The sequence below is a fragment of the Hyposmocoma kahamanoa genome, unplaced genomic scaffold, assembly GCF_003589595.1.
Source record: "Hyposmocoma kahamanoa isolate Upper Pololo Valley unplaced genomic scaffold, ASM358959v1 192, whole genome shotgun sequence".
Lineage (NCBI taxonomy): Eukaryota > Metazoa > Arthropoda > Insecta > Lepidoptera > Cosmopterigidae > Hyposmocoma > Hyposmocoma kahamanoa.
The window spans coordinates 3021374-3048929 of NW_020653719.1; the positions used below are offsets into that span (position 1 = coordinate 3021374).

A 27556-nucleotide genomic window follows, 5' to 3' on the forward strand; every position below is an offset into this window, starting at 1 on the left:
GTTTTGAACTGAGTATTGTACAGCCATATATGCAAAATAATAATTGAACTTTCAAAAAGTCAAGTTTTTGAAAATTCAAAAATTCAAATTCAAGTAAATAAAAAAACCTGGCTGTAGGTAGGCATAGTAATAAATGTAATATTATATTTAATTAAATATATTATAATTTGACGAGTTAAAATTAATGATTCCGTCTTAAAATAGCAAATTTAAAGTATTTTTTTTTGTAATGTATGTAGTACCTTTTTTTTTAGTAATGCCTACCAAAACATGAATCTTGTGTAGCCTCCTACAAGAAAAAACACTGGGAATATAGTAACATAATAATATACATTTTTAAAATCTCAAGGAATTAAACTTGAGATTCTGCGTTCCATTTATTTTTCAATGATGGATTTTTATCTGGGTTCAGATTGCTACTAAGAAAGTTCAAGGTTATGTAGAGCAGTGCGGTAAAACTTCAATAAAACACGTTTATTTTGATAAATATCTATTTCACTGTGTTATAAAGTAGTAACATGATAAGATACTCACGTTGTCGTACAGTAATAGAACAAAGATGTTAATTTTAGTCAATACAAATAGTACAAACATTGGAATGTAAAGTTTGATTTTGAATAACCCGCCTTTTCGTCTTTAAATTGAGAACCCCGGTCGTCTTTGAAGCGTTGTTGTGAATTCAATATGGCGATATTTGATGTTGTACTATTTTGAAGGTACGTCAATTTGACGATTTTATAATGTTTTTTCCGGTAAATATCACATTTTCAATGAATTTCTAGTTTTCTTTAACATGTAAACTACAAGTTTTTACAATTGTTTCGTATCTCAAGTGTAGTGAAAGGCACACAGTTTGTATTGTTTTGTTTGTGATTTCCGATAATTTAGTGATTATTTCATTGTCATTAGAAATAATGGAATGTTTTCTGAAATGTATGTGTAGGATCGTTAGTAAATTAAATATGTAGTTAAAATATATGTCTATCCTTTTTCGTTAAGTCTGTATCATATGAAAATGTAAGTAGAAAATTAATTGTAATTGCGGTAATTACTTCTGAATATTTGTTGTGTTAAAACGATTTCAATATGTTTGTTTGTTACAGAAGTGCACATGCGCTCACACAGATGGGAGTTAAATAATTATTACTCGGGTGCAATAGATTAGCGCCATAATAATTGATTCATTACTTGCGTACATAGTTGTAAAAGCACTGACTATAATGACGGACACTAGACGAAGAGTTAAACTTTATGCTCTGAACGCTGACCGGCAATGGGACGATAGAGGAACAGGACACGTCTCTTCTTGCTATGTGGAGAGACTCAAAGGAACTTCTCTATTAGTGAGAGCAGAGTCAGATGGCTCCCTCCTCTTAGAGAGCAAAATCCAGCCTGACACTGCCTATCAAAAACAGCAAGATACATTGATAGTTTGGTCAGAAGGTGATAATTTTGACCTAGCATTAAGTTTTCAAGAAAAGGCTGGCTGTGATGAAATTTGGGAAAAAATATGTCAGGTAAACTTACACAATAACTCTTAAAACAAAATACCAAACAATAGGATCATAAATCTTATTTATCCTGTAGATCACACATCTTTACGGTGGACTTTTATTTACAGGTACAAGGGAAAGATCCATCAGTCGAAATCACTCAAGATATTGTAGAAGAGTCAGAAGATGAAAGATATGATGAAATGTCAGACAGTGTCCAGCCTGTTGAATTACCAGCATGTGAAATGGGCCGTTTGGAAGACATCAGCGAATTGGTCAACAGTTGTTTGGTCTCACCAGCACGCAAAGACAAACTTGCTGCAGCACTAGAAAGTCAGCACTACATAAAGAAACTCCTGAATCTTTTCAATATGTGTGAAGATGTTGAAAACATTGAAGGGTTGCATCACCTTTATGAGATCTTTAAAAGTATATTCCTTCTCAATAAAAACACACTCTTTGATACAATGTTTGCAGACGACACTATATTTGATGTGGTGGGCTGTCTAGAATATGATCCTGGGTTACCCCAACCCAAGAAGCACAGGGAGTACCTTAAAGAGTTAGCAAAATTCCGTGAGGCCATCCCCATCAAGAATAAGGACCTACTTGCTAAAATACACCAGACCTACAGAGTACAGTATATACAAGACATAGTGTTGCCTACTCCCACAGTTTTTGAAGACAACCTGTTGAGCACATTATCAAGTTTTATATTTTTCAATAAAGTAGAAATAGTGAAACTTATAGAAGAGGATGAGAAATTCTTGACAGATTTATTTAAACTTCTTATGGATGATAAAACACCTGACACAAAGCGACGAGATTTAGTATTATTTTTAAAGGAATTCTGTAATTTTTCACAAAATTTGCAACCACAAGATAAGGATGCATTCTACAAAACATTAGTATCATTGGGGATCCTTCCAGCTTTAGAAATTACTCTAAGTATAGACGATCAGAAGACCAAGACTGCTTCTATAGACATTTTGACATATATAGTGGAGTTCTCACCATCAGTTGTGAGGGATTACACATTGCAACAGGCTAATAATACAGAGGAGGTGTGTGCTAGTCTTTGACATTCAATAACCTTGACAGTGCTATGTGTGTGATATTAACAATCAATCTACTCTGTGTTTTCAGGAGCAAATGCTGCTAAATATAGTAATAGAGCAAATGCTTCGTGACCGTGACCCTGAACTGGGAGGAGCAGTACAGCTGATGGGTGTTCTTCGCATTCTACTGGACCCTGAAAGCATGCTAGCCTCAGTGAACAAGAGTGAAAAGGCAGACTTCCTCAATTTCTTCTATAAACACAGTATACAGACATTGATAGGTAGGTAATGTTTGACCTTGATCTATGATCATATACATTTGCTCTATTTAACGGGGACTGCTGTAATATGTAAATAATCATATGTACTTGCAATGCTGTCAATTCAGTTTAGAGTTGGTTTTTTTAAATTTTTAAAACAATTTTATAATTTGATTTTGTTTTGTGCATTATGCCAGTAAATTATTATCTACAAGTGTATCGGCTCTAGTACCTAACCATTTTATTTCCAATTGTATGGTCATTTCAGCTCCACTTCTGGAGAATACAATGGGCGAAAAACCTCTGAAAGAAGACTACCACACGGTGCAGCTATTGGGGCTAGTGCTCGAGCTTCTATCTTTCTGTGTTGAGCATCACACATACCATATCAAGACGTGCATATTGAATAAGGTACCTAAGTATTACTTTCGCATTTTTCGTATGCAGTAAGTCACGGGAATGGCACTATCGCGCATCCCTTGTGTAAGCCCATGATTACCTCAGTCGCTAAAGTGACGAAATTTGTCAACCGCTAGGCTTGTTATCGATTAAGCTTCCAATATGCAAGTAATTATTGACAAATTTGTTATTTACAGGACCTGCTCCGCCGTATTCTAGTGCTCATGAGATCAACCCACACATTCTTGGTTCTTGGCGCGCTGCGATTTATGAGAAAGATCACAGCTCTCAAGGATGAGTACTACAACCGATACATCATTAAAGGAAATCTCTTCGCGCCTGTCATAGACGCCTTTCTTAGAAATAATGGCAGGTGAGTCATCACTTTGTACACTGCTCGATTATTCACCTCTTGTATAATAGTTGTACAATAGCTTTTTTCAGTTCTTCGTGTGGTGTAATGATATATTTTTTAATTGGTTAGTGCCAGTTACAAGGAATGCTAAAATAATTTTTTTTTTGGGCTTTGAGATTTGAATTCGAATCATTGTTAATCAAGCCTTTATCAGTTATTTGTTAGGGAGTACAAGCTAGTTGTGTTCAATACTAAACTTAATAACTTTTTATTTTTTAAACATGTCTTCTTATATTGTTCAACTTTTGCATTCATTTATTATTTGTGTTTAAGAGCAACAGGTTGATGATTTTGTAGAAAATTCTGCTGGCTGTTGCAAATGTTGTGCATTAATATTAGGGATTTTGCTTGTAATGCAAAACGAGTTTACACCTAGTATGGAGTATATAACCAGAAATAGAGATGAAATAAGGGCCATCCATCCCTGGCAATTCATCAGGCAAATAGGCCGTATGTCACTTTTGAATATCAACTCTCGTTTGCACTGAAATCACAATTGGGAAAGCTGAAATAAAATAAGTAGTCGTAGTAGCCTCAAAAATATTCTGTATTTATGATAATAAAAATAATATCTCTAACAATGGGGGGCTGTTCCATTCGGTAGTGTGGGAAAAACAGCAAAACATCTAATTACTAAACAAACGGAATCACATTTCATCAGCAATTATTAAATATGTATTTTAGCAATATTAAATATGTATTTTATGTGAACGTCCATTTGAAGTGAAACAATTGACGAAATCAGTCAATTGTTTCGAATTTGGACCGGCCAGTCGGAGCGCAGTTGTCACCGTAATATTGTCCGTGGTGGTGTTTCATATCATCTTTAAATGTTATTTTTATTATTTTAATAAATTCTTAATTTTCTGTTTATCGTAATAAATTTTTGTTACAAGAAACGGAAGTAAACCTTTCGCTCTCGGTCGCTTCTTTTTTAGAGAACTTAGTAAACATCTTGAATTCATAATCCTTCAGCTAGATTGAAATTTCAATATAAAATCAAAATGTTGTAACTTGCTATAATAGGTATTGAATTTTGTATGATATGCCAACAGGGTAAAGTTTACATTATATTAATAGTCTAGAATTTGTTACTTTTTTTTAAATTAGAAACTACTACCTACCAGTCATTATCAAGATTTCATAGAGTTTAAAATTACGAATGTTTGAGTCTTTGAGCGATTCTGAGAGTAATCAAGGCTTAAGGCACTTCCATTGTTTTTCTCCTTCTGTGAGTTGCATGCTATATAATTAAATTGTTTTCCTGATATTTTGTAATGATGTTATTATATTCGACATTTAGATACACTATTTCCTTTGCTTTCAAGCTGAAGTAATCCAATAACACCGCCGTGATGTAATAGAAATGAACAATGGATAGTTATTTGGTACTTTTACATCATTTTTCAGATATAATTTATTGGATTCCGCAATTTTAGAATTATTCGAATTCATCAAGCTGGAAGACATCAAAACCCTATGTTCACATGTTGTGGAAAACTATGGAAAGATTTTGGATGACGTTGAATATGTACAAACTTTTAAGGCCTTAAAAGCACGATATGACCAACACCAGGATAAGCTGAAGGAGAGGGAGCGAGGTGAGTTAGGTTAGAATCGTTTTTTATTCTTTTCCACATTACTCTGTGCACACTACACTACATTCTTGGTGCAGTTTTTTTTGTGTCGTACTATTCAAAACAAGTAACATTATCTATTCCATCTGGGGGTTTTATTAGATAGTAACAAAAAACATAATTTTGTACAGATTTGTTTTAACACAAAGGTCGCGTTGTATTTTTGCGGGTCAATCGGATACTGCTAGAATGTGTTTATTTCATAGAATGTGTCCTTTACGAGAAATTCATCAACAATACAATATGGCGTGTCATTGGCTTCTGCATAGAAAAATGAAAATTTTTCCGGATTTTTACCCAATATATTTCATTTAATTTTGACGTTTTGAAGTTGTCGTCCACATTTGACGTTGACACCTGTCAAAAATTGAAGTTACTGAACGAAAACTATTACGGTTTCTTGCAACGGTATGTCTCAGGGTGACGGGCGCAGTGGCAGTGCTCTTCAAATATTTGCGATTTCAAGCTCTGAGTGGCACTGCAACTGTTATGGACAGGACTTGTTCGTCCCGTCCGTCACTTGCCAGCATAAAAAAAACTGAACGGTGCGAACAGATCTGATGAATGCGCCTGTTTACAAAAAGCTCTAGAGCAGCGCATGTGTATTATACGTAAATCAGTACTGCAGTACGCTGCGATCTGTTCGCGTGCCGTTTTGCGTGACTTGTGTGAGATGTTATTACATAGTCACACATAACTGCACGAGCGCAACCCACATGCAGCGCATTCGCCAGATTTGTACACACCCTTACACAATTTAGGCGTGTTGGACAGTTGACGTTCGCATCTTCGTCACGACGGTCTTACTCACCCTACCAGCTTTTGCGTAACGTCGTAGAGGGTTTACTTATTGATAGACTGTACTCTCCATTTTCCAGTGAGCGGGAGCGTGGGGGTAACAGAAGCGGTAGTTCCGTCGTTACTTCGCTCGCGGTATCGTCGGGAGGCGCGCACTCCTGACGACGAGGAAGAGATGTGGTTCAATGACGACGATGAGCTAGATGACGACGCGCCGCTCGAAGCAGCACAGCCGCACCCGCACCCTCACCCGCATCCGCACGCGCATCACGCGCTTGACGCCATCGGTTCGTATCACAAATATTTTATAGTACTACAATAACATCCATCTACTGAAAATGAAATGAAAGGAAGCAATTGTAGTGTAAATAATAGAAGTTTTTTAATTAATAATAATTCTAAGTATAGTTTTAATATATTTTTTTTATGGTTGCTCATTGTAGATGAGGCTCAAGTTTTTTAACAAAAATTAAATCTTAATCTTCAGCACTTATTATCATATTTGCTATGCAATAGATGTATAAAATCGCTCAAATAAAAAATGTATAGAATCTTTTGGTTTGTTGGTAAATCCTAGAAAGTCACAGGCTATGATTGTGGGAAGTGGGTATATGCATGGCACATTGGATCTAGATACTGCATCTAAAGAGTATAATTCCACGCCTATTGCTTATGCTTCTACTGCAACTAACTTGGTTTGCTTTTAGATTGTAGTTAGGTTTGGACTCCACATATTAATGAAGTCAATAGAAAAGTCCATTTCTTCACTCACTTAAACACCTCCAAAATTTTTTACACTTAAAAACCAAGATGTGTTTAGCCTAATCTCTTTTTTGCCCTTCTTAGACTATGCAGATTTCTGTTATTTCGATGCTACTGAAGAGCTGCTAAATAGGCTTGAACGATTGCAAAGCCTTTATATAAGGTTTATCTTTGTACTCGTAACTATGACTGAATCTCACATTACCAAAGCCAGCTCAAGTGGCTACCCATTCGTGTCCGCAGGAACTTGCATATTGTGTCCATTCTTTACAATATTTTATATAACCATGTGTGTCTCCCAGGTACCTGAAAGAGTGCTCCAGCTTTCTTGGGTCCCAGGATAAGCCCTGTCGCTCTCTTGTTAGGTCCCAGTTATCTTTTCCATGCTTCAATTCCGTTTTCTATTCACACTCCTTCACTGTTCGTGCGATCAGACTTTGGAACACACTTCCTATTATTGTTCACGAAAGTAAATCATTAGCTATTCTACAATGAGAGTTAAGAACATTATTTATCTACTATTCCATCCTTATCTTAGGTATTATACACTCGCGAGCAACCAAATCGACTCAAGCGCTACCTCTACATTCAAACATTGTTCTATATAAAAGTATACAACATTTCAATAAAAATAATATGCCATTTGAAAGCTTGAAACTTCAGATTTTAGGAAATGTCGTCATTATTAATATCCATGTATACTTTTTTTTATTACCGGTGTCTGAACTTAAATGGGAGAAAAATGGGATTTTGGGTAAAGGAGTTTGACACAAATAAAACACGTTTTTTTCTTAAGAAGTATAAAATTTATTAATTCAATATTTGGTATTGCCTCCCCTAGCCCTAATTACAGCACGTAATCGATTCTTCATCGATCTTATTAGTTTTTTGACGTTGTCTTGAGGAATACCTTCCCACTCCTCTAATAAAGCTGCCTTCAGTTCTTCCAGGCTCGAAGGAGCTGGATTTCTTGCTCGTACCCTTCGTTTGAGCTCGTCCCATAAATGCTCGATGGGATTTAGGTCTGGACTTAGCGCAGGCCAGTCCATTGTGCGCAAATCGACTTCTTGAAGGAACTCCTGAGTAACGCGCGCTGTGTGGCATCGAGCATTGTCGTGCATTAGGATGAAGTCTTCGCCAACAAATCCTGCGTAGGGCACAACATGTTCCAGGAGAATATTTGTGATGTACCCATCAGCTCCCAGTCCCGCTCCTCGGCCTCCTCCAGGCACGAAAACGAGCTCGGTTTTACCCTCCAACGAGATACCAGCCCACATCATGCAAGAACCGCCACCATAGGCAACGGTTTCTGCGAAACAGCATTGGGCAAATCGCTCTCCCGGACGCCTGTAGACCCGGCCTCTCCTGTCACTGCCATGCAGACACATCCTGCACTCGTCAGTGAATAGGACCGACCGCCATTGCCCAAAGCTCCAGTTAAGATGCTCTCGAGCAAACTGTAGCCGAGCTTGCCGGTGGCCTGCAGTCAATTTGGGGCCTGTTGCAGGCCTTTTTGGAGACAGATTGGCTTCCTTAAGATGTCTTCTTACTGTCCACTCACTGACAGCTACGCCTCGAACACGTCTCAGCTCGCCCTGCACGTCGACACCCGTAAGGTGCCGATTTCGCAGGGTGGTTGAGACAATGAAACGGTCGTCTCCTTCAGAAGTACAACGGTGGCGGCTGGTTGTTGGTCTCCGAGTGAATGCTCGGGATACAGCAGATTGACTCAAGTGAAGCTGGGAAGCCACTACTCGCTGACTGAGTCCTTGTTGCAATAAGGCTACAACTTGAGCGGCTTCTTGAGGTGTGGTATCCATGGTTTCTTGAAAACAATGAATGCAGGTTGCGGAGATGTGTATCGGTCAACTGTTGATAAGCGACTGATAAGGATTCAAGGGTCACGGGGGTTTTTATAGGGGTAGAGGGTAGCGCAACTAGCAGGTAGCGTAGGTAGTAATTAGTCCCATTCTCCCTAATTGCGCAAATGAACATGTTGGTACTTGTTTTATTTATTGATATTGATGTTTTTTTAAAGCTTAGGTTTCAAGCTTTCAAATGGCATATTATTTTTATTGAAATGTTGTATACTTTTATATAGAACAATGTTTGAATGTAGAGGTAGCGCTTGAGTCGATTTGGTTGCTCGCGAGTGTATATTATGAAATAGTATTTATATAGTTTATAATAATTTAATATTATTATATTGTTTTTGTGCTACATTATTATTTTTTGTTTTGTTGTGCACGTAAGCCCGTTCTTTTATCTTTTAGTTATTGTGTCTGTATTTAGATCTGCAGGAAGAAATTTCTTTTAGAAGTAAGAAGAACCTTTTGTTTGTATTTTCCTTGTATTGTGATTTTTTGTATTGTTTTTCCTGTACAATAAACTATTAAATAAATAACGATGGCGTAAAATGTGTCTGTCTACGTTTTAAGCAATTTGTATTGATTGTTTCAGGCAAAATAGTTGATAAGAAAGTATGCTCGACCCCAGAGGCCGTGAACGGCCCTAGTAGAGTGATGCTTAGCACCACTGCGGCTGCCAAGCCGACTCACACTGACGTTCAGGTATCTTCGCCCAGATTACTCAATAAGGTAAACTTTTAGTTCCCTCAAGCCTCTCTGCTCGCTTCGCTGGGGAATCATCGTGGATCATGGGAATAAAGGAGATAGGTTTTAAAAACTTTGCGTTTATCGCTTGCGAAAAATGCAGGCTCCAAAATTTATAAACATGTATGCTAACAGATTTTGTTTTTCGACAACATGACTAATGAACAAAAAATTGCTAATTTTTTGCTAGTATAAAATTAGTAGTTCCATAACCAACAATGGGGAGTAACATAAACCTGAGATGTGGTTATGTGTTGGGAAATTGAATTGGGGCTCAATATAGATTGGAATTGAAAAAAAAAATTCATTTCTATGATCCAAAACGTCTATGTATGTATTCTTCCATTAATCTTATTTGTCATATATTTACTTGTTTCTCTAGTGAACGAAAGCTTTTACTAACTTCCTGTCCCGTGTTACTTGCATGTACCGGACACCAAGCCATATTCATAGTACTGCATGTTTAAAGCAGAGACCGAAAAAGACAACATTATAATCACTCAGTCGGGCCTCCTGCCTTCTCCTTGTTTCGACCGAGATCCCAGCTCAGCAGTTGACAGCAAATTCGTAAAACAAAAACGTACTATGGCAACAAAAGTAAGTCTGACTACTTTTGTTGCCCCAGTACGTTTACGCCTCCCGGCATTTAAAGACAAAAGTTGCCAATGACTGTTGATGGATAGAGTTTCAGCGCGTATAGAATTGAACTTAAAATACATGCCAGTAATATAGAATTTGTAAAGTACCGACAAAAAAACTTTGTAAATTCGATCGTCTATGCATGGGTTTTGTGTTCAATTAGGCACACGCTGAAGCATCTATAAAGTTTTCCGATTTCTGTCTCTGATTTAAAGATTACAATGCTCCTTGCTCGCTTTTCGAACTTTGCATATGATTCATCAAAAATTTATGTATAACTAACTGCTTTTCAGAATAAAATAAAATTGTACTAGTCCTCAAATTAACTTTCGAAATCAGACTAGGTAAGGTATATCTTTATATTTACTTTCGTTAGTGAGTGCTTAATTTTCTTAGCATCGTTCTTGAAATGTTGTATGATGCAAAAGCAGGAAATTTACCATTTAAAGCATATAATGAATTTATTGTCGTATAAGTAGGGCTTTTGGTTTACAGGGCACTTGTTTATATAAATGTAATGACGATTATTATCGCTATTAAAAATATGTCAGTTATATTTCAATTATTGTTAAACAGTTAAGATATACATAGCAGGTGGTCATTCATAGAAGAATAAACAAATACTAAAGTTGTTAATTTGATAGGGTCTCGTGGACTACGACGGTGACTCTGACGAAGAAGAAGAGGGAAGTGGAGGAGGGGGTGGTACAAGTAGTAGCGAAGAGCGAGATGCCAAGCGGCCACGGCTGGCGTAGGGCCCTAGAGCATTTCAAGGAATATAAGCTGTCCGCCCTGTCTCGCTGCTGTGCAAGCTATTACCCAGTGAATTGGAATGCCATCAGGTACTGCCGGATCACGGGTCTAGCGCGACTCATTCGTTTTATTCAGAGTTTCGCGCGTGAGCATTAGCTTCACTGGGTAACTGAAGATCAGAATTGAAGAGGAAATAATGTATAGATATTTGGGTTGGTATGTTCAGCGCCTGTACTGTTGCAACCGACATAGTTGCTAATCAAGTTTGTACACTTCTTGCTTTGCATTGATTTAGGATTAATTCTTAAGCAGTGTATACTTTCATCGGTGATTGTGTTGGAACATATGTACGCCGTCCTCAGAAATAAAACGATTGAGTCGTCAAATAAGGTTCAATATTTCACAATATTTATTATATCAACTGAAATAATAATACACGTCCCGATGTTCTTGCAATTTAATTTGTCACTAATTAATTAATTACTGCATGTCTACACCTCGGAAACACCACGTGCAGAAATTGTCCGTTTATGTAAATATGAAGTGCTGACAGTGTCCAACTTCACAATTTAGTTAGCATATGAAGATCTTCATAGATACATATTTTCTAGTGTAATTACTTCAGTTGGCAACAGAATGTAGAACAAAATATTGGTTACAAAGTGTATTTTATGTGAAATAATTATAACATCTAAGTTACTTCTCCGAAGGACTGTAGTTGCAAAAGTACAAAGAAAATATGAATGGGGATTTGTAATAGACGAAACAACCGCGACATGGATGTGTTAAGTGTACGTATTGATATAGCTGATTTCATAATTAACGATCACGAGACCAATCTTCCTTTAAAAAGAGTTTTAATAACGCTGTGGAATTGCTACTCACTAGGGTGTTATATTAGAAATCGTATTGATATCACAGTCGTTTTTACTCCAATTAGGAATCTATCTTCTGAAATAATTTAAAAGAAAGAAATAAGAAAATTATATTTTAACATTTGTGGGCATTATTGCAGAGTTAGCCTCTTGTTGATTTATTTTCAGGTAATTTATTTGCATTCCTTTATTATTTCGTGTTGAGCTTTTAAGAGATATTTTATTTTTGATTTTTAATATATAAAAAAAAGGTGACATCCATTTTTTATTGCGAAGGGGCCTATATACAAATAGAAGATTATATTAGATTCTGTTCGATATTCAAGGTTTAGGTGGTACATCTGATTACGATATATAACATTAAGGTTTATCAAGCAAACAAATCCTACAAACAATTTATCCTAAGGAATACTCATTTTAGCACGTTATAATTTATGTTTCATCTAAACATTTTGTATTTTGTAACGACTAGCCCTGGCCCTAATTAATAAACACTGAGGCGATTTTGTTATACAAATTTTTAAAGTAATTTGTTAAAAATACTAATGTATTTTAACATTTTAATGTCCTTTTCATTGTTAATATAGGCTTTGTTTTTTGTCAAGTTAAGCCGTGTGTGTCGTTTTCACGGCCACCACAGTTAGGGGTTACATCACACTAATCAACGGCGGTCAGCATTTTGTCTGGTTTTGTATTATATGTTATAATATCTTTGCGCATAGTTACACACATAATAATTATGCGTAAAATTATTATACAGACTTAAAATTATTAAGAAGACTCTTTTTTGACAAATAGAAAGTTTTTTTACAGCGTCGTATTTGCATCTTATAGTCTGTAGTCTAACTTCAAATTTTGTTTTTGTTCTGTTAACTGTTTAGTATAACCGAGGAAGATTTGACACAAAGTTGATAAACGCCTAAAAGTGTTCTTATGTGAGAGTTTTTTTTTACTATTTACTAATAAATATAGTTTTTTTTAATTCTTCAGTTTCGTGACTACAGATCAAGAATTAATTTAATTTGAAGGTACTCTATAGATGGTGTCAGTATTTGCTTCACAAAGCCGGAAGTCGTTGCTGAGAAGGTGCTGAAAACGACTCATGAACAGTAAAATCTTAGTAATGTTTTAAAGGCACTGTCAAGGAGACTGCTGGAAATAACTGATAAATGATCGAAATACTGAACGCCGTTGACCTATTAGCACTTTTTTTACTGACGATAAACGTATCCCTGAGAAGCTCAACACTAGTTGAAAGTGGAAAAATTTATTATCTAATTATAGTCAAGTGGGGTAAGAGGAACATACTTTATTTTGAGTCAAATGTTTTGAACTCTAGGAAGACAGATAAACAGATATAGTCTAGTCTGTTTTGAAGACTGAGTAAAAAGACATCTGTAGGGTTGCCAGCCTTCATAAAACTTTAAATAGTTACGTAGTTGTCGATAGTTTTGTCGAATGAATGTTACGACCTAATGATTACTTATTGCGTTATTGCCTTCCTTATTCTTATTTTGACAGATAGCATACTAATATCGAGATAATTTTTTTTTATTCGTATACATTTTAACTAGAATAGCCGGATTTGATTATCTATATTGAATTAAAATGAAAAACATTAAAATATGTCTCGTATTTGTATTTTTCAAACATAGTTCTGAATACAGTGTATGTATGTATGTTGGAAGTTACAAAAAATTGACAATTAAAATTAAATTGTGCTCTGTAACTGAATGAATAATGGTCAAGGCTGATTCAAATGAAATAAGTTCGGCTATTTATTCCATAAGCGTGACCAATATTCAATCGATAATTATATAATAATAGTCAATGTAATATTTGTCGACTGCATTCACTGGCTACTCGTAAGTGGGCAACACTTTTGAACTGTTATTTTACTCCGTTTTTAAACAAGATAGACTATAAAGTCTTATAAGAATTTTGAAGTGCACTAAACGTGTCTTTGTTCATCAGTTTTACATGTTTTGACAATCATTACGCCAAATTTAATACTTACGATGTATTTGCAGAAAACGTGCAAATTGTGCTAACTTTTTTTCCCTCCAAAAGATGGTGGTAAGAGGAATAGTGTTTGGGTTTGGAGCACCGTAGCGACCTCTCTTTAAAATCATTAAAACTAATTTGTGTCCGCATTATCGACTGAGAGAATATAGTGCTAAACTATTTGTGAGTCCCCCAGTGTTCCTCTTAACCCACGTGACCCTACATTAAAATTACATTCACATTCGTAATGTCCTTCTTTCGTTCTGTGTGTTATGAGTATGTATGCTACGTTGAAATATTCAGAATGTTTAATAAATTCTTTATAGAACGAAAGTGTGACATTAGGTATAAATATCTGAATTTTGAAAGTAAAATGATTATTTTGATGATTTATGCTGTTTGGAAGGACAAATCAATGTCTAAAGTTTACCAAGTTGTAGAATAGTTCTGTAAATTTAAGACATTAAGTTAACCATAATACTATTTTTCTTCTATACCAAAGCAGAACTTACCCTGCTTTTTAAAGTTTTACCTAGTAAAGCATTAAAGTTAATGGACATTTGTGCATTAAACGTAAGTAAGTCTTTTAAACCAAGCGGAGAGAAAGAAATCCTGTCGGTTCTCTCAGGTAAAAAGTATACAAAACTTTGTTTGTAATTAGCTATATAATTTGTGCTGATGGAAACATTCTTAAAATCTGAGTTTTACTACACCATAATCTATTCTAGAAATGTATTAAAAGATTACTTTGCCGTTTTATGAGGATGTTTATTAACTTTTTGAAAAGTTTATCTTTCTTGTTTTCAGTTTTAAATTCAAATCTTTATGCAAGAGATGCGTTGATGTCGCCATAGTGAAACCGAAAAAAAACCACACAATTTGTAACGTGTAGTCGAATTTTTAAATACAGATAATAAACTAATGTTGCTGATGAAATCAAAATAGTGTTGTTATAAAGGGCGACTTCACTGACTCAGTAGGTTTTCAAGGTAATTTTTTTAATAATTTGATTTTTAATTGAAAAAAAATTGAGATTTGGATATTAGAAAAAATATAGCACTATGTAGAAATTAAATGTAAATAAAATGTTGTTTAACAGATTAATAGTAATAAAAAATCTTTAACTTTTCATTTTGATTGATTCTGTTTCAATGAGTTTACAATGTAAAACTGAACCAAAGTCAACTATATAAACAAATTAACATTTTTTTTTTTAAATGACAGTTGTCAGTTTGTTATCGATAATTAAAAATCCGACTATTAACATTTTTTAAATATTTTTTTGTAATATACATTCTTTGTCAATAAAATAAATTACGAAATAAATTTTTCCACTATTTCGACAATAATCTCCTTTCCTTGCTTATGATTGTAGATTTTTTTACACTACAGAAGTAATGTGTATGTGATATAAGTATCTGATTAAGAACCATTTTATTTTATTACTGTTAACCTCTAGTTTTATCATTCGTATTATGTAAATAATATTAGATTTTGTAAACTTAATCCGGTGATCAACTCGCGTTTCGGACTATCATCAATGAATTTATTGCTTGCACGATCACTTGTCGCCAGAAACACGACATTTGTGGTCCAAACTATTTTTTACGTATAAGCGTCGTATTTATCATTTAAATATTAGTTTGTGTATTGCATTTACACACTTCCCTTCCTTATGTAATAAGGATTAAAATAAACTTTTATCTACAGATATATGCTTTTATGTGAAGACCAAAGTATTCAAGCACTTCTTAACGTCTTAGACATTGTTGCATAATTTATAAAATTTATACTTTTCACATCCTGGCGACATAGATCAAGGGTATGGCATAAAATCGTAGCACGTATTTTTGTTACTTAGTGTGGGCTGGAATTATCAATTTTGATAATATGTTTTTACTATATATAGTATTCTTTTCAGTGAAAGTAAATTTTGGTTTCTTTTTTCCAGCCGTCTTGTCCTTCATCATTTCAAATACTGAGTCCCTAACTGTAATTGTTTCTGATATCTGAAACATTTACACAAACTGTCCACTTTCTACATATCAATCCTCGTATGTATCCGAAGTTAAGGGGACTCTGGATCTCTTTTTACGAATAAAACACTATAAAACACTGATGTGATCTTAATTATTAAATGAGGGTCGCGCTTCCAGTATTGTGGACTCAGGTTTGATTTTTTTTTATCAACCGGCGTTAACATGTACAGTAAAGGTGAGGCGAAATGAATTATTACATACACGGAATGAATTTTCAAAATATATTGTAAATATATAATGCTTTATGTAATAATTATGTTTCGTAATCTGCTAACATCCACGTCATAGCATCGAGCTGTCAATTAGATTTATACGATTCTTATATTCCTTGAAATAATTTCCCCATTTAATACGAAGTTCTAGGTAAAAGTAGACTGTTACGATGAATATTTTTTATCTGTCTAGGTGGATGACCATCGTAAACTAATTTATACACAGAATTAAAATTTAAATAGTTTTACTTATTGGCAAGTTGTGTAAAATAAATAAGCTTACTATAATGCTATTATTATGATGTCACTAGTTAAGTAAGCAATATAAATATAAGGTACATGATATAAACTGATGGTTTTTATTGATTCATTTACCTGAACTTAGGTCGGGTCATACAAACGCGGTACAGCGGGAAAAGGGGTCCGGGGCGGACCTGCGGGAAGCGAACTTACCGGGGCGTGGTACACAGCAGTCTCACGTGTAGTTCGCGGCGGGACAGCGCACTATGGGGAGATTGAGTCATTTTCATGTCATAAATCTATAACTTCTAAGTTTTCTAAGATAATTACGTGATTTTTTCTTTGGATATTCTTGAATATCCAAAAAAACTTTTAATTAATATACATTTTGTAGGTATTAACATATTTTTAATAACTTAATAAAATAGAAAGTAAAAGCAATTACAAAGGTCATATTACAAAATTGAAGACTATGTGTTAGATAAAGATGTGTGGAAAGACGATATGGGTCTAGATTCTGCACAAATTTGATTCAAAGTGTATTCAGTAGCATATAAGTTTATTAGAAAAGAGCAATCACTAGAGTTCTTTCTTCTCAGGAAAGGCAGCATAGTGAACGAGCAGTAGCTTATAAAATGACATTTTCAAGTGTAATTTATTATACCTATGGTGTAAATGATTCTTTGACTTTGAATAGCTATAAAAAATATATGAACAAAAAAAATGTATATAAACTAACAGCAATATTTAAAAAAATAAACTATGTTTACTTACAAATAATAAAATTAAACATCTTTGTATTAATAATTATAATAAACTAGTGGAGTAATTTCACAAAATATAATTGAATATCAATTCAATAAAAATTTAAAAATTAAACATCTTTAAGTAATTGTAATTAAACAATTTGATTAAATGAAAAGCTTAAAGTATTTTAAAATCCACCTAGGAGCTCCAAAGCTTCATCTAGAAGCTCCATAGATTTCTTATTATAAGGTTTTTTAAGACTAGTTATGTAGGGGTCCGAAGCGTACAAAAGTGTATGTAAAATGTCTTTGAAGCGTACAAAAGTGTATGTAAAATGTCTTTATTAGTGGCTATTCTAGAGCATTTTCTGGCATGATAAAGTCTGAAACGTTTATAATCTTTGTTCTTGACTCTTCAGCATCTTCCGAGAGTTGTCTAATCGGTAACACAGAACAATGCCGAATTACACTTTCCCCGTGAATTAAGACTATGCACAGAGGATGGCATTTGAACATTAATTTATCGTGTAGTTGCTGAAATTAATGCTCTGTCTCTAGAAAATTCCATTAAAATCGGGCGACAAAATCTTACTGATGATGGAAACGGATTTTCCCACACAGTTTTTTTAGTATTAATATCAACAAGTTTCAGAGGCACTATTAAAAATATAAATAAATTTGCATGGGAAACTAATTCAGTCTCTTCAAGCAGGACTTGTGTAGTAGTGTGATCTAAAAATTCTTGCAGTTTTATTTTTGCCTTAATGTTATTGATTTCTATGCTAGATTCAGGATCATAAAAGAATGATAAAAGATTGTAGCGTATTTAATTTTTTTTCTACCGGCAGTACGGCAGTTTCACCATTAGATCTCAGACCCTGACGGAAGGAATTTAATATAAAATCAAGACCACAATTTTCAAGTAATTCCTTATTTTTCCGTTTTTTTGTTCTCTCTGAACTGTCTTCGTAAGGTTTAGGAGGTCGTCCTCGCTTTTCGGTCGATGAAGAAGGTTCAGATTCGCAAGTAGACTCTTCTCTTCTCTAGTCCAGATTCACGGTGAATATGCCATCCAACCCGCACTATTTTGGCTTAAGAATTGTTCTTTTTTTCTACCTGATTTGGTGAAGCGTTGACGAAATTGAGAAATTAGATTTTTTTGAATACTTGCAATAATCTTTGCAATATTTGGCTCCGAATATTCGTTATAATTATCGCGTATATAATTTGTGATAGAAACAACATAATTCATATCACTTTCAATTAACACGAGACATAAGTCGCGTCTAGTACAGGAAAATTCACTCATTACAGAAAAGTGATTTAATTTGTGATAGAAACAACATAATTCATATCACTTTCAATTAACACAAGACATAAGTCGCGTCTAGTACAGGAAAATTCACTCCTTGCAGAAAAGTGATTTAATTTGTGATAGAAACAACATAATTCTATTCTATCTATCTATATATATTTAAATCGCGTATATGTTCGAAACGTCGGTTTGTTTGAAAAAACAAATATACGCGATTTAAATCCGGAAAAATAGTTCATTTCCTATGATATAATGATGTCCCACGGCTATGCCACATGGAGGGAAAGTACCTTAAATACCATTGATATAACATTTTACTGAAAGAAGACTTTATTTTGATTTTAAAAACAATTCGAACAACATTCAAAGATTTTTAAATAATCGCTTGTCTGAACCGGGAATCCAACCCGCAAAATGTGAAATAAAAAACCACCTGTAATTTTGTTATACTGATCGAAAGCCTCAATCATAAGGATTGTTTTCTTCTAAATAACATAACATCTTAAATAAAAGGAAGAACATGAAAAATAATTAGGTAGGTACATTTAATTGCAACTTACATGTAATCAATTTAAGTTATCAAATGTTCAAAATGTCTCCCATTGTGTAGTATACAAATTCTCACTCTTTTCATAATTTCGCTTTCTGTTGATTTATTTATCTTTTCATGGTGAATGTTTAAAGTAATACGTCTAAGTTCAGTTTGTAACTCCTGCACACTCTCATACCGGTTCTTGTTAACTAAATCTTTTACATATCCCCATAAAAAAAAATCTAACGGGGTTAGATCCGGGGATCTCGGAGGCCATTTAATTTGTCCATGAGTACCGATCCTGGAAGGAAAAATGTTCATTAAGAAAGTTCGCTGTTCTCCGACTATTATGAACCGGAGCCCCATCTTGCTGAAGAATGAGACTTCGTCGTTCTGCATCGGCAAGATTATTAATCTCGCTTCTTAAAATCTCAAGTATTTCTAAATATTTTTCAGTGTTCAGATACCCTTCGTAAAAATGTATTAAGAGAACCCGGGTTTTCACAATCCCACACCAACAGTTGAATGAAAAACGCTGTCATTAGTCTCGCGGATTCGTAAGGGATTCTGTCTGGACCAAATACTTATTACGCCGGTTGTACATTCCATTGTTACTGAAGTTTGACTCGTCTGACCAAATAATGTTAGTCAGGAAATTTTGATTCTGACGGATGAGCCTCTCGATTTGGTGGCAGAAAATAAGTCGTCTTTCGGCATCACCCGGGCGTAATTTTTGAAGTAATCGCCCTTCAACATAACTCTTGAATTTGTATTTTTTCAATATGCGGTGTATTTTGCTTTTTGAAATTCCAATTTCTTCTTCACCTTCCCTCACTGAATTCTTTGGGTTCGCCTCAAAGTAAATCAAAATGTCGAGTTCATCATGGTTAACGTTTATCATTTGGTGCTGTGGCTGCGGTACGCGACGATGAAATCGTCCTAATTTTTTCAAATTATTCATCGACCTTTTTAAAATAAATCGAGATGGTGTTTCTCTATCGGGATACCATTCGCGGTACCACTGCTAAGCTAGTGATAGGTTTTTGTGATTCATATAGTATGCTTCCATTAAATCCAAATTATGTTGATACGCCATGGTAATTATATTCACACAACAATTGCAATGCAAAAAATCGAAAAAGAAATTCACTAAAAAAACAAAAGAATACATAGACGTTTGAAAATGGAACAAATTTTCAAATTATTATTTTATAATCAGCCAGCCGCTTTGTGATTGTGAACTTTTTTGTGAATTTCCTTATTATTTTATCATGCACTTATAATAGGGAAATGATATGTATTTCCCAAGTTTGTACTCATTAGTAATACTTTGAAATGATAATGTATGTTATGAGCGCGGCATAGTCAGAGAAAAAGTTGTCCATTTTCCTGAACAAAATTTCAAATTAAAGTGAAATTTCATAGTCTTCCTTTTATTTAAGATGTTATGTTATTTAGAAGAAAACAATCCTTATGATTGAGTCTTTCGATCAGTACAATAAAATTACAGGCGGTTTTTTTTTTCACATTTTGCGGGTTCGATTCCCGGTTCTGGGAAGCTATTATTTAAAAATCTTTGAATGCAGTACGAATTGTTTTTAAAATCAAAATGAAGTCTTCTTTCAGTAAAATGTTCTACCAATGGTATTTAAGGTACTTTCCCTCCATGTGGCATAGCCGTGGGACATATTTGTATAGATTGATCTTTTAGCTTTAATTTGAGGTATAATACATGTATCTCCGCAGACTTTTGAGAAAACCATTTATGGCATGGCTCTCTTAGGCGGTTCCATAGTCCAGCGGCGCGAAGGCGGCGTGGCACTAAAAGCAGCGGTTTCATTTTCTGCTTAGATTTTAAAGAAAGCATCATATCGCTTTCGGATAATACTTTTAAGAAATATATCTGCTTTTATTAGTGTTATGGAAGCATCGCAAAAGAAATTTTGGTTGAAATCATACTGAAACTTAATAAAAACCACAGACATATATCATATATATGTCTGTGATAAAAACGTGTGTTTTTATCAAGAGTTGTAAAAAAAATACTACGTGCAATCCCACTAAAGCCCCGCTCCCATACCACGCCCCGCGGCTGACACAGCGCGTTATGTGGACGGTTGCATAGAACTGGATGTAATACAACTCCCACGCCCGCACCCGCTCCGCGTTCACCTCGGGCTCGGTCCGCGCCTGTTCGGTTCGGACTGCCGTCCCGCCACCCGGTTTCAGTGGCAGGGTGCATAAGAAACTCGAACATTACAAAAAAAATCCCGGTACCGGAAAGCGCCCCCGCTACCGCCTCTGTGTGGCCAGAGCATTAAACATACATCACTAAACGGCAGAATTAAACGTGATTGTGAAAGTAGAGAATCATTTTAATAGCTAACAAAACAAATAACACCAATAAATTGAAAAAAAAACAACTTTTGTAACCGTATTCTATTTCACTCAATGGTTTGTGTCAACGACTTCAGTTTTCAATTTGGAGGCCAGAGCCCGACGCAGCTGCATCGCATCAGGTGGCGGCGGCGGTGGAGCGCCCTTGAGTGCTGCCTGTGCTACCTTGGCTGAACATGGTCGTGCTGCGCTTGTTTGTGAACCTTCCCCACCTAGAAAAGATTATGTGGCCACCACTACACAGATTTATTTGTCATCTCATATTCGCCGTCAAACAAGCTTGGCCCACTCGCATATTTGCTTAATATGTCACGCATTGAGACGATCTCACCGATACATACACGATTCCAAACTCACTGGACAGTAAACCTTAATGTAACTAAACTTGCCTCCTGATTCCTGTACAGCCTCAGCTGCTCCAAGTCTTTTTTCTCGAACTTGCTTCTTCAGAGCCAGTAGTTTATCACGCTGCTGTTTCAGATACTCCTGACGTACTCGCACTTCTTCCTCGCTTACCTAAAAAGTACAATCTTTAAGAAATTAAAAGGGGTATCGAATAAATAGGTACCAACATATACATAAAATGTACTTCATGCCCTTTTCCCATAAGGGTAAGCAGAAACAACAGTTCCACTTGCTACGGTCCTTATTCAGAGTGGCGGCAGGCGTGGGTGCGTGTAAATCAAATTGTACATAGTCGCTCGTTACGTTGCGCAGTGGCCGCGCGCGCCGCGAGATCTGTTGGCTCGGTCCGCGCGCCCGTACCTTTCACAATGTTTGGTCTAGTTCAGGGGTTCCCAAACTTATTTTGTCTACTGCCCACTTTGAGAATAAATTATTTTTTAGCGCCCCCATTTTTTCACCTACTTAAAAACCACTATAACTTCAACTAACAACTAACACTTTATTGTGAGCTATATTAGCGGAGATTAAACATTCATTCTAAACGTGACTTACTATAACCCGCAAGAGTTAACTTGAGACCTGAGCGCAGTAGGTAGTACACAACGGCGCTCAGGTTTCAAGTTAACTCTTACGGGCTACACCTGCTAATGAGAATGATTACTGAAACGCAACTTTATAGTATTCAGACAGAGTATCTTTTATTCAAAATAAAACAAACATAATCGATTCTAATATAAAAACTAATGTGAAGGATGAATCTGATGTTGTTTAATAAGTTCGTTGATATCAGGTTCCAATATACTCAAGAACAGCCGCAAGTCACCACGATCGGTAACATGCAAATGATTTCTCTTTTTAGTAAGCAGCGTTGTCACAGCACTAAAACCACGTTGACACAAATATGACGATGGGAATGCTATCAAGAATCGTTGAACGATTGACCACTATCCAGGGTACAATTGCGGGATCGGTTTTTGTAGCCGAAATTCTTGGTAGTTATTTTTGAACTTGATTTTTATTTCCTCGTTCGTTGTCAATTCTATAAGTTCGTCTTCCAGCTGAGGTGATATTGCAATGTTGACTTTTGAAAACGTATCCAACACCCAGTCTGGTTTTTCCAAGTTTAAAATGTCCTGGTATCGTTCGGTGAAGTCAATGTGGAGGTTTTCCAAATGTTGGCAGTATGCAAACTAGTCGTCGTTACTGCAGGATACTGATAAATTCGGAAAATTGTGAAACTCACGTCTGCCCACATTCTTTTTGTGTAGAAGTAGTTTGGCTGCGAAAGCAGCAACGACATTTTTTGTTTTAATTAAATTTAGTTCATCACTTGCAGTTGGAGATTCATGTCGTTGAACAATTTGTACAGGTCTGTCATGCAAGCTATATCATTTTTTGATGTAATGACCTTGTTGCGCAATTCTGTATCTTTAGTTTCCAAGAACTCTATCACAGAATCAAACAGATTGTAAAATCGAGTCAGACAATTGCCTCTTGATAGCCAACGAACTTCAGTATGAAACAACAAACGGTTGAAATCTTCGTCATTAGTAACACAAAGCTGATGAAATAATCTATCATTCAAAGAGCTGTTACGGATTTTATCGACTGCTTTGATGACATATATCAGTGATTTAAATAGTCGTTCACTTAAATTTCTAGCAACCAAATGTTGTCTACGAATAACGCAATGTACAGCAAGGACATCTGGAATTTTATTTTTTAAGTACGCTATGAAGCCTATATGGCACCCTGTCATAGCCGGAGCGCCATCCGTAGCAACTGATATAATATTTTCAAGGGAATCTCTTTCTCATCACTTTTCCTATGTATTGAATATGGTTTCGCCTTTTGTATAGGTCTCTAAATTTCTAGCAAACAATAGTTCTTCACATATTTTCTCATCTTTAATAAACCTCACGTAAGACAGCAACAATGCTTCATTAGTTGGTAAAGTGGACTCATGGAGTTGAATTGAGAATTGACAAGTCCTCAGACGGTTGCACAATGATTCTTCAATATTTTCAGCCATTTCACCAATTACAGCGGCCGGTAAGTAAGTGTTGAACTTAAGTACTGCTTATCTATTACGCGCGAAACCGCAAAAGAAAATAAAATAAATATTACGTTATTTATATAGAATTGCATAAGCAAAACGCACCGACAGGAATAAGACAAACATGCATAAACTCGTTTATCTCATTCGACGCTCAATCGTACTCAACAAGTAACAACAAATATTCTACGAATCAGCCGATTCATACAGGAATGCACAAATCGGGTTATTTAACAAAAACTTGTTAAAACGTGATTGCCCGCGGTCTATTATTACGAATATTACCTATCTAGGAATACTAATAACTATTAAAATGCGAAACTGAGTCAGATATATGGACTACACGGAGAGAAACATCGAACCGAGTTAGTTTGAGCAATCTCTTAATTAATATTAGTTGATGTTCACAAGTTGTAGTCGTGAGTCGTGAGCTCAGTCGGTGACTAAGAGTCTTCCTAGATGAAATTACAAATCTCCCCTAAGCCTCTACACAACGCCCCCATTTTTTTTTCTGGGCCTCTTACCCCTTTAGGCCTGCAGCGCCCACAAGGGGGCGTTATCTTTGGGAAAAGCTAGTCTAGTGTCTAGCGTCTATTTGCCATTTCGACGTGTGGATCTACCCGCTCGCAGCGGCTTCGGTGCTGTGAAAGGGAAGACGCCAAAACCCGCGCGCCCCCACCTGCCGCCACGCCCGCGTCTGCACTCTGACCCCATTCGCCTTGTGAACACGCATCAATGCTTTTGACACATGCTTGTCGGTTAACGGTACTCCTGACCTGGCCATTCTTTAGGACGTCCTCAATTTAGTTATAGTAAGTTCGCGTAGATCGGTCTCCTATAGTTAAAAACTAACGTAAACATGCCACAAGTGATATTTCGGTTTCCAACACGCATTAAGTGTATAACACCGCGCAAACGTCTGTCTGGTGTTGAATAAAAGCAAGTGGCAAGTAAAAGCGAATATTCTATTATTTACATACTATATTTAATAAGAAACCCTCCATCGAGCATAGGTATAATACTCGATGCGGCAGTCGAACACTCGTCGGTTGCAGTAGCTGCAATAATAATTGTATGAAAATAGAATATTCGCTTCTAGTTGCTGGTTGTTTGTATCAAACACAAGACACACGTTTGCGCGGTGCCTAAACCTTAAATTCCTAAACACATGTATGTGGTATGTAATTATACCATGGTTTAAATATACATATTTTTGCCTTTGATTGTACCTCTATTTTCTTTGGTGCCGGCTTTGGAGGTTCAATGACAGGAGTTTTCTTCTCTGCCTCTGGAGTGGTTTGTTTGCTCAAGCTCCTTTCTTCCTTTTTCTCAAAGCTGTGCAACTTAGACAGCAGTGTTTGTTTTTCAGCTACCATTTCTTCTGGAGGTACACTGGCTATCTCGTTTGCCGACTCCATTTCTTCTAACTGCAACCTGAGGTAAAGTAGATTTTTGTAAATTTTGAGCACTTAAACTGTACATAAAATGGATTATATTCAAAATATATTTACAAATACTACCCACTTTTTAATCTCCGTCATGACGTCATCGTTATCAGGCCATTGCTCACTTTCATCGCTTCTGGATGAGTCCAAGTCTTCAGGATCGGCTGTGAATAAGCTAGGCATGGCACCATAGCGACGTTCGATAAGTTCTAAAGCCTAAAAAATATTTTGCACCAATGGAGAAAATGACAAGTTTACAAAGATACTATAAACAACACTGTAAACTACTAGAACTAGTTACACTCAATGTTACGTGGTCAACTTTATTTTGAGTGTTGACTTTGAAAGTTACTGATCTACCTGTAGTTGAAGTTCAACATTCTTATGTGTCATCATTTTGACGAACATTTCGTAATCGTTAGCCGCCCAGATTTGCTCGAACAAGCGACGGTGAAAATGGGCAGGGAGGCCTGCGAGGTCGCGCGCTGATAGTCGACACGCTGCTTCGAATTGGTCTGCAGTTATGCCGATGTCGTCCATGAACGAACCCAACATTACGTCCACCTAAAATAAATCTTAAATTTTGAAGTCGTTCGTATGCCATTAGTACCTGCTACTCTGCACGTTGTTACATATTGATTTCAAAGTACAGGCTGTGTAGCGATTTGGAGAGGCTCGTCCTGCAGCTTGATTTTTATTGCCTCTCCCGATCGGAAACTGCGTCTTTTCCGAGTCGAGGCGTAAAATAATGCTTTTGGGCTACTCGATCGGATCGATTCCAATTTGAATTAAAATCAGGGCCTTGGAGTGGGACGATATGTCAAACATTTATCATGCCATTTAACTTACCAAATTACGATATTCGATGTGAATTTTCTTGTATTCGGGCCTGTCGAGGACTTCGCCTGCATCAGACGGTTCAAATGCTAAAAGAAAATTACGTTTATGATTTTATGCTACCTCAAAATTACTTATCTAAAATTTTAGCTGTATGATTGCGACGTTATACATAACTGCACCTTGCACTCTCAAGGTCAATAACAATCAAGTTACTAAAAATAGTTTCGTGATGCCGAAAAAAGTGTATAGGGAGTAAGTAAGTAAGTACATACCTATCAGATTCTGTCTACCCGCCTACTCCAACTACCTCTGTGGCCGAACAGTTATCATGTTGAACTGCTACGCAGAGGTCCCGGGTGCGATTCCCGGGCCGGGAGTAATATTTGTATGGCCTACTTCTCTCGTGAGTTTGGGTGTAATTTGTAGTTGTCTATGTGTGTGTCTATGGTACCCGCGATACAACAGGGTTTCCCTAGTGCATATTATTCCCTAATACATATTATTGTTATTGGAAACCGGAATTGAAACTTACGGAGGGATTTTTCTTCAATGAAATTCTGCAAAGGTACATTCCACACTGGGCCATGCAGGAAACCAACGAGTGAATCGAATACCCAAGCATTACTGTCCGAGTTCTCCATTGGGTAATTCTACAAATTACAAGTCACAACCAAATTATTATAGCGAAATAAGCAGTACTCTCTTAGCGCACTATCCTATTTTGAGAATTTACGACTTAATTTACAATTTCTACATCGATTGTTATGTATGCGTCAATCCTCTTTATTTGTGGTGCATATTGCTATGGTAACTGATTGGACTTTTGTTTTCCTCGGTGTCTGTTTTTTTTCCATCTTCTAAGGTTTTTAGGGTTCATTATAAAAGTGATATAGCTTGCGGCATAGATTTATTTTAGTTCTGTTGTACTTATATCGTTTCATTCTTCGTCATAGCTTCCCATTTTGTTTTACTACCATAAGCCTGTTTGAAACGTTCAGCTTATAGCATTTTATGGACGAGGAAGGAGTTTAGCTTATCATATAACGTTTCTACTTTTTGTATTATTTTCATGATATAAGTATATGTATTGGGATTGGTTTATAGTTTTAAATTTTTTTAATTTTATTTCATTTTTAATTTTTAAATACCCAAGTACCAAGTACCCTTACTTGGACGAGGCGCTATCTTTCTTTTTCTCCATTTGTGGCTCTACTGAAAACCAGTGTAATGAGGTGTCCTCCAACATCTCGTTACAAAAAGCCGAGTGGTGATCATTTTGGTAAAATGTATAATTACGTAATTGTGTCTGTTTTATGTTAAGTCCTTTGTATAATTTACTTTGTGTTTACTTTATTTTGTCATTTTGTAATTTTTTAGTGTTACCATTATATTTGTTACCAAATAATTTTTTTTTTCTTTCTACAATGTTGTACAATGCTTATACTATTTTCATGATTAATCTTTGTCAAGAGTTACCACCACAGACATATATGTCTGTGGTTACCACTGTATCGATCCATTAATCGAAAGCAGAGTTTTAGGCCCGATTCTAGAGATGGGTTTTTACCCGATAAATGACCGTTTTTACTGAGTATTTATCCTAAAACATAGATAGGGTCAAGTG

General features: G+C 35.8%; 2 protein-coding genes across 8 annotated transcripts; one reads left to right on the top strand and one right to left on the bottom strand.

Annotated features, from left to right (window-relative positions):
- Positions 1–1220: 1220 nt before the first annotated feature.
- On the top strand, positions 1221–16380 carry LOC113226446 (serine/threonine-protein phosphatase 4 regulatory subunit 3). 6 transcript variants are annotated; one of them, XR_003310107.1, is made up of 10 exons: positions 1221–1517; positions 1622–2557; positions 2640–2832; positions 3080–3222; positions 3408–3583; positions 5036–5235; positions 6141–6347; positions 9283–9419; positions 10718–10915; positions 15657–16380. XR_003310107.1 is itself a non-coding variant. In XM_026459061.1 (9 exons), the coding sequence occupies exons 1-9, from the start codon at positions 1221–1223 to the stop codon at positions 10826–10828; spliced, it is 2400 nt and encodes a 799-aa protein (XP_026314846.1). In that variant the 3' UTR covers positions 10829–12658. The 6 variants fall into 6 exon arrangements, 3 of the variants coding, with proteins under 3 accessions (XP_026314846.1, XP_026314849.1, XP_026314847.1); XR_003310106.1 differs by lacking the exon at positions 15657–16380 and adding an exon at positions 14513–14888; XR_003310105.1 differs by lacking the exon at positions 15657–16380 and adding an exon at positions 12692–13294.
- Positions 16381–21141: 4761 nt separating this feature from the next.
- On the bottom strand, positions 21142–26775 carry LOC113226536 (cilia- and flagella-associated protein 36). Of its 2 annotated transcripts, none has more exons than XM_026459189.1 (7): positions 26465–26775; positions 25942–26018; positions 25453–25656; positions 25172–25308; positions 24877–25081; positions 21576–21702; positions 21142–21398 (listed from the first exon to the last, which is right to left on the bottom strand). In XM_026459189.1, the coding sequence occupies exons 1-7, from the start codon at positions 26571–26573 to the stop codon at positions 21238–21240; spliced, it is 1020 nt and encodes a 339-aa protein (XP_026314974.1). In that variant the 5' UTR covers positions 26574–26775; the 3' UTR covers positions 21142–21237. The 2 variants fall into 2 exon arrangements, with proteins under 2 accessions (XP_026314974.1, XP_026314975.1); XM_026459190.1 differs by lacking the exon at positions 26465–26775 and adding an exon at positions 26205–26327 and having other exon boundaries at positions 21143–21398.
- Positions 26776–27556: the final 781 nt, after the last annotated feature.

Excerpts from the sequence above, each read along its gene's own strand:
- LOC113226536 (XM_026459189.1), bottom strand. The coding sequence starts at position 26,573 with ATGGAGAACTCGGACAGTAATGCTTGGGTATTCGATTCACTCGTTGGT. Across the intron at positions 25,309-25,452 it reads ATGTTGAACTTCAACTACAG|GCTTTAGAACTTATCGAACG; the intron begins GTAGATCAGTAA and ends AATATTTTTTAG. Across the intron at positions 25,082-25,171 it reads GTCATGACGGAGATTAAAAA|GTTGCAGTTAGAAGAAATGG; the intron begins GTGGGTAGTATT and ends ACTTTACCTCAG.
- LOC113226446 (XM_026459061.1), top strand. The coding sequence starts at position 1,221 with ATGACGGACACTAGACGAAGAGTTAAACTTTATGCTCTGAACGCTGAC. Across the intron at positions 6,348-9,282 it reads TCACGCGCTTGACGCCATCG|GCAAAATAGTTGATAAGAAA; the intron begins GTTCGTATCACA and ends TGATTGTTTCAG. Across the intron at positions 9,420-10,717 it reads CGCCCAGATTACTCAATAAG|GGTCTCGTGGACTACGACGG; the intron begins GTAAACTTTTAG and ends TTAATTTGATAG.